Here is a 7,361-nt window from a genome sequence, read left to right on the forward strand (position 1 = left end):
TTGCGGAGCCCAGCAGGTCGAGGTTGTGGTGGCCAGGAGCGGCCACTGCACTCCAGTCTGGGCAACAGAGTGAGACTCCAACTCAAAAAAAAAAAAAAAAAAAAATCATGGATCAGCCGGGCTCGGTGGTTAAGCCTGTAATCCCGCACCTTTGGGAAGCTGAGGTGAGTGGATTCCCTGAGCCCGCGGGTTCGAGACCCGCCTGAGCAACTTGGTGAGACCTCATCTCTACAATAAATCAAAATGAGCCGGGCGTGGTAGCGCACGCCTGTAATTCCAGCTACTTGGAAGGCTAAGGCGGAAGGATCGCCGGAGCCCAGCAGGTTGAGGCTGCGGTGGCCAGAAGCAGCCACTGTACTCCAGTCTGGGTGACAAGAGTGAGACTCCAACTCAAAAAAAAAAAATTGTGGATCATAGATTTTAAATGACTTGTCCAATGTCCGATATTTAACTAAAATGAAGAAGCAGAGGCTTCTGAGGGTTTGAAATTCCATACCAAAGCCTTGTCCTCCTTACTCTGTCTAAGCACATAAGAAATGAATATGATCACTGAAAAACACTAAAGTACTGGATGTTCAGACATTAACTACAGCATGTTATGCATATCAAATATCTATTGAAAGAATGAATACACAGAGCTAACCCTGCAGTGCTTAAAATGCTTCAGTTGTTCAGTACAGCGTTCAGATAAATTCAAAATTACTAAAAAAAATCAAAGCCTTTGACACTGTGACTCCTAATCTGACTCCTACACCAGCCTAACAAATCTCTCCAAGTTTGAATGACACCAAATTATTTTAAAATGTTATTCTGACCAAGCATGACAGCTCACGCCTATAATCCCACCACATTGGGAAGCCAAGGTGAGTGGATTGCCTGAGCCCATGGGTTTGAGACCAGCCTGGGCAACTTGGCGAGACCTCATCTCTACTATAAACCAAAAAACTAGCCAGGCATGGTGGCGCGGGCCTGTATTTCCAGCTACTTGGAAGGCTGAGGCAGAAGGATTGCCTGTGCCCACCAGGTCGAGGCTGTGGTGGCCGGGAGGATACCAATGCACTCCAGCCTGGGCAACAGAGGGCACTAAGACTCCAATTCAAAAAAAAGTTATTCTAATAACTTGAAGGAAATCCACAATCACTATTACATTTAAGTAGGAGAGTGTCAAACAAAAAGATACCAAGGGTAAACCACGTTATCAATCTTTTAGGCCATATTAACTTAAAAGCTGCTTGTGAAATGTTGCATTTTGCGTTAAAAGGTATTACTGAAATAAACATTAAAATATAACTTCTAATGTTTCTTTCACCTTTCATAAGAAACTATATAATGTTAACTGAGTTTATGTTTGCCAGTCACGGTGGCTCATGCCTGTAATCCCAGTACTTCGGGAGGCAGAGGCGAGAGAACTGCCTGACCCTGTGGGTTTGAGACCAGCCTGGGCAACTTGGCAAGATGTCATCTCTACAATAAATCAAAAAATTAGCTGGGTGTGGTGGCGCACGCCTGTGGTTCCAGCTACTTGGAAGGCTGAGCTGGCCATGAGCAGTGTGCCACTGGACGACAGAGTGAGACTCCTACTAAAAAAAAAAGTTACTACCAACTTCCTAAAAGTTAACCTGCCAGCCTCGTGGCTCACACCTGTAATACTAGCACTTTGGGAGACAAGGGAGAAAGATTACCTGAGCATAGGGATTCAAGACTAGCCTGAGCAATTTGACGAGACCTCATCTCTACAATAAATAAAAAAAATCAGCCAGGCATGGTGGCATGAGCCTGTGGTTCCAGCTACTTGGAAGGCTGAGGCGGAAAGATCGCCTGAGACCAGCAGGTTGAGGCTGGCAGCCTGAGTGTTCCACTGCACTCCAGCCTGAGTAACAGTGAGATTTCGATTCAAAATTTTAAAAAGTTAACCTGTGTTTGTTATGCAAAATATGAATTAACAATAGGATCATTGTACAAATTAAATGACAAAATGTGAATCACATAGCACTATGCATAAAACACAGTGAGAGCTAGAACATATTGCTCTAATTGTTAACTGTTTGATTAACATAGATTAGAAAGGAAACTTTAACTTCTGGCTTATTCTCAGATCTCATTGTGACAATCTGTTAATAAGGTTACAAGTGATTCATTCACCATGAAGAACAGCAATTATTCATCTGCATTCTGGGGATATCCAGAAAGTGGGGTGGAGATAATATCTGAATGTGATCTGATCTTCATTTGTGCATAGTTGTCTTTGGGCACTTTGATCAATGGCTCATAATAGGTGATCAAGGATTTGAAGGAATACTGGAATGAATGAAAATGCCTAACCAAATAGCCTCGAAGTCTATCATAGGACTGAATCACCTACATTCCTCTTCCAGTAGCAATCACCCTGACCTAAGGATGACCTGAATTCTGATTTCAGCTTCCATCATTGGGCCGTATTCCAAGAATTCACCTAAAAGTGTAGCAACAATGGATGGGGTGCTCAGCTGAAGGTACATGGTGCCTATAGCAGTCCCAAAGCTGTATCTCAAAGCAGTATGCATTGGAGAACTATGCATCAATGTGTAGATTCCTTTCTGTCTTTTGTCTTTTAAAACATATTCCTTGATGCTACCTCAATTAACAACATTGTAACTCACCTGTTTTTTCAGTTATGTCTGAATCAGGAGTGTTTGCCCTGCTAACTTCCCCTTCAGCATTCTCCTCTTCAGCACTAAGAGAAATTGGTGAAGAAGGGCCAGGCTGGGAAGGCTGAGGGGCTGCTTCGGGAGCTTCCTCAATCTTATTCCTTTTCTCAAAGCGGAAACGGTCCAGGTTGAAAAGATTCATATTGGTAGAAACCGCCACCCTAGGAGGTTGGGGGCTTTAAGTGAACTATCTGCAGGGGAAAATGAACAGGAAAAGAGGCCGTGAAAACAAATCCAATACAAAGCCACAGGAGTTCATTTCCAAGGCAATAAAGGACCCGCAAACATGCCAGTGGCTCAGGACTATGATGGCTGCGCTTCATTATTAGGCCAAGCCGATCAGAAGGTGAAGAGGGGTATCTTTTTAAGATTTCCACTGCTTCTCACTCCCTGTCGTCCGCCTCCCCCACCCACCCCCTCCTTTCTCAAACCACGAGCTGACCCTCGTGCAACCTCCTCTTACCCCAGCACGCGCAGGCACGTTCCCCAATGTAAACCCCCAGCGGGCCTCGCGCCCGCCCACAGAGAAAGGCTCCCAGGGCTACGGTGTCCCCTGCCTCGAGAAAGGACCTGCCAGGGCCCGCTCCTCGACACCGCGGGGACACAAAGGGGCCAAAGAAGGGGAGCGGCGGAGGCCGAGCTGGCGGGCACCCGCCCGGAAGTTGACGCGGCGCGATCCCAGCTGGGAGGAAGCTGATAGGATTAAGAGCACCCGGGAAGGCTCGGAGGCGGAGAGTGTGCGGGAGCATCTCTCTGAACACGCACTCATCCGCCGGTTCTCTTTCTCCCCCCGGTACTTACGGTCTCCTAGCTTCGGTGCGATGCAACAAAGGTGGAAAAGAAAAAAAAGGACTTCCTGGCGTGGGGCGACGGTAGCCCGGCTGGGCCCTTCCAAAACAGCACGGAGAACCCTTACGAGCGCGTAGTGATGACGCAACACGCAGCCTGAGCTGGTTTTTTTTTTTTTTCTTTTCCCTTCTTCTGCCCAGGCGACGCGCGAGCGGAAAGTGTCGAGGCGCGCGCGCACTGTTGTCATTGTGATTCGTACCCGCCTCTTTGCCTGGTTGTAAGGGCGAGATGGTTCTGCACCTTTGTCTTGTCTCTTCGGGCTTGCTAGAGAGTTGTTCAGCAGAACAATAGTCAATGGCACGATGACAATAAACAAGTCACGGTGTTATCTATTATAATTAGTATATATTTCCTATGTTGTAATCTGCAATGTTATTATGTAATATAATGGAGATAATATAATAATAATATTGTGCTACACGTTTAAAGTATATACTCTCAGCCGGGCTCGGTGGCTCAGCCTGTAATCCCGCGCCTTGGGAGGCTGAGGTGAGTGGATTTTCTGAGCCTGCGGGTTCGAGACCCGCCTGGGCAATTTGGTGAGACCTCATCTCTAACAATAAATAAAAAAATTAGCCGGGCGTGGTAGCACGCGCCTGTAGTTCCAGCTACTTGGAAGGCTGAGGCGCCGGAGCCCAGCAGGTGGAGGCTGCGGTGGCCGGGAGCGGCCACTGCACTCCAGTCAGGGTGACAGAGTGAGACTCCAACTAAAAAAAAAAAAAAAAATGTATAATCTCAATCCTAACAAGAAGCCTGTGTTTACAAAGTAAGGACAACGAGGACTGCAAATGTTAAATAGTTCATTAGTAAGGGGTAAAAACCCTGGGATGTTGAACTTCAAAGCGTTTAACTGACTTTCCACTTTTGGCTGGATTATTCTTACAGTGGATTATGATCATTAATTCACCTATCTTGATGGAAATATTACTGAAGAATATTTACTCCCTTTGTTCCAACATTAAACGTGCAAAATTGAGTTGCAATTTGATTTTCTGGTTGGTATTTACCTTGAAGAGGAATTGCTACAAATAATTATTCTGCCATATGTATTTGACCATTTAAAAATTAAATTAGCAGTCTGTTGTATAAATCAGTGTTCTGAATTGTATCTTTATAACACAAACCCATAGTATTACCAAATGTGGGCACTTTTTTTTTTTGAGTTGGAGTACCACTCTGTCGCCCAGGCTGGAGTGCACACTCACAGCCACCACAGCCAGTACCTGCTGACTCAGGAGATCCTGCTGACTCAGCCTTCCAAGTACTGGAACCACAGGCATGCGCCACCACACCCAGGCAATTTTTTTATTTATCATAGAGATGAGGTCTCATCAAGTTCCCCAGGCTGGTCTCGAACCCCTGGGCTCAGGCAGTCCTCTCACCTTGGCCTCCCAAAGTGCTGGCATTACAGGCTGAGCCACCGAGTCCAGCCCAAATGTGGGCACATTTATAAAATCAGAAGTCTGGGCCCATAAAATTCAGGGTCAAAGCCTGAATAATTGGGATTTCCTTTTACCTATCTTTGATATTCCATGAAATGCATTAGCATTATACATGCATATTAAATTATGTGCTCAAATAATATATTTGCAGATCAATAGTAAATTTTTTTTGGTAATGAAGACTATTGACTTTATATTTAAACACATTTGAGATTGAAAATGAACTAGCCGAATGACTTTGGACAAGTTGTATAAACTCTCCAAGTCTTAGTTTCATCATTCTTTAAATGTGATTAACAATAATATTGATATTATGTGGTAATTTTCTGCAGCAGTACCACCCATTGACATTTATATAGCTGGGGCAAAAGTGAAAATGGAGACCCACATGCCATATGTCTAAATATTTAAATATTATAAATATAACTAACAAAATGTAGAGTAAATATGTTCTTCCTATTTTGAAAATGAGCAGGGAAGCCAGGTTGAATTTAGAATTCCTATTGTGTCAGCATGTGGTTGAATCAAAGAGAATTGTTTGCATCATGTGCCTTGCCTTCCTGATGTCACCTTCTGCTCAGCTTGATACCATTAGGGCCTTGTGCTCAGGCACATGAATGCACAGCTCAAATGTCCAGTCTGACTCCCAACTAGGGTTGTCATATTTGTAAAAAGAAAAAAGGAGGGGCTGGGCGTGGTGACTCACGCCTATAATCCCAGCACTTTGAGAGGCTGAGGTGAGATGATTGCCTGAGCCTGTGAGTTGGAGACTAGCCTGGGCAACTTGGTGAGACCTCATCTCTACAATAAATTAAAAAATTAGCCAGGCATCATGGCGTGTGCCTGTAGTTCCAGCTGCTTGGAAGACTGAGGTAGAAGGATCACTTGAGTCTAGCAGGTCGAGGCTGCAGTGGCCAGGAGTGTGCCACTGCCCTCCAGCCTGGGTGACAGAGTAAGACTTCAACTCAAAAATAAAAATAAAAAAAAATAAAGCAATATGTTTTTATCTCTATTTCATGCATCTAGTGATTGGCTTAACTTCAGGCTACAATGCCTGCACATAGTGGAGGCTGAGTAAGTATTTATTGAGTGAGTGAATGATGTTAATAACTCGACAAATTGTCTAAGCATACAGATAACCACAAATAAAATATAAGCTGAATATCTTCCAAATGATACATGCCATGAAAGTGAAATAGGGACCGAGTGGTTAATTTACAGACACTAACACCAAAAGTACAAGTTATAAAAGGAGAGGTTTAAGCCGGGCTTGGTGGCTCAGCCTGTAATCCCACGCCTTTGGGAGGCTGAGGTGAGTGGATTGCCTGAGCCCGCGGGTTCGAGACCCGCCTGGGCAGCGAGACCTCATCTCTACAATAAATCAAAAAATCAGCTGGGCGTGGTAGCGCATGCCTGTAATTCCGGCTACTTGGAAGGCTGAGGCGGAAGGATCTCCGGAGCCCAGCAGGTAGAGGCTGCAGTGGCCGCTCCCGGTGACAGTCTGGGTGACAGTCTGGGTGACAGAGTGAGACTCCAACTCAAAAAAAAAGGAGAGGTTTATTAGCCAAGAGCCAGGCCGGTGGCCGCTTGCCTGCTGAACATAACAGTCCCACAACAAAGGGTCCCCATTAGCTATACGGGCTTGCTTAAATGGGGGAAAACCACATTGGGAATTTCCAAGTGGGCCAAACCGCAACATCCTGGAGGCCTAGGTACCTTTCAAGCAATGCTAGTGGGGTTCACAGAAGCAAAAAAAAAAAGCTGTTAAGCAGTTTAACCTAGCCAGCAGGTGCTGTTGGCCAGCTTCCAGGAAGGGAACTTTTTTTTTTTAACTGTGCAAAGGTTGAGTACATGCTTAGCCTAATTTTTAACATTGTAGATTTTTTTAAAGCCCCCTTCCGCAAAAGAACAACATAAACCAGAGTTTTAAAAAACTCTGAAAAGCGGTGACAAAACTCAAGAAAGAAAGAGAGGTAAAAGAAATAAAATTTTAGAAATGAAGATTAGGCTGGGCGTGGTTGCTCGTGCCTATAATCCCAGCACTTTGGGAGGCTGAGGTGAGAGGATTGCCTGAGCCCACGAGTTGGAGACCCACCAGGGCAAATCATCAAGACCTCATCTCTACAATAAATCAAGAAAAATTAGCCAAACATGAAGGTGCATGCTTGTAGTTCTAGCTACATGGAAGGCCAAAGTGGAAGGATCTCCTGAGCCCAGCAGGTTGAAGCTGTGGTGGCCATGAGCACGCCACTGCACTCCAGCTTGGGTGACAGCAAGACTCAAAAAAAAAAAAAAAAAAAAAAAAAAGAAAAGAAAAGGAATGAAGATTAAACTAGACATCACAGCTGGGTGCGGTGTCTCAAGCCTATAATCCCAACACTTT

At 44.9% G+C, this 7,361-nt stretch overlaps 1 protein-coding gene across 2 annotated transcripts in view; it reads right to left on the minus strand.

The window, feature by feature from the left end:
- The window catches only part of SMARCAD1 (SWI/SNF-related, matrix-associated actin-dependent regulator of chromatin, subfamily a, containing DEAD/H box 1), a 99,250-nt gene extending 95,633 nt beyond the window's left edge, over positions 1–3,617 (minus strand). Inside the window, exons 1-2 of one of the 2 annotated variants that reach the window (XM_008054829.1) lie at positions 3,151–3,376; positions 2,640–2,878 (exon numbers count right to left, since the gene is read on the minus strand). In XM_008054829.1, the coding sequence (XP_008053020.1) occupies positions 2,640–2,829 (190 nt within the window). In that variant the 5' untranslated portion in view covers positions 2,830–2,878; positions 3,151–3,376. Of the gene's footprint in view, positions 1–2,639; positions 2,879–3,150; positions 3,377–3,488 lie in introns of those variants that run through there. The other variant, XM_008054828.2, reaches the window with a different exon arrangement.
- Between the last annotated feature and the right edge of the window lie 3,744 nt (positions 3,618–7,361).

This window comes from Carlito syrichta, unplaced genomic scaffold (assembly GCF_000164805.1).
Source record: "Carlito syrichta isolate Samal-C Ts95f unplaced genomic scaffold, Tarsius_syrichta-2.0.1 Scaffold301538, whole genome shotgun sequence".
Classification (NCBI taxonomy): domain Eukaryota; kingdom Metazoa; phylum Chordata; class Mammalia; order Primates; family Tarsiidae; genus Carlito; species Carlito syrichta.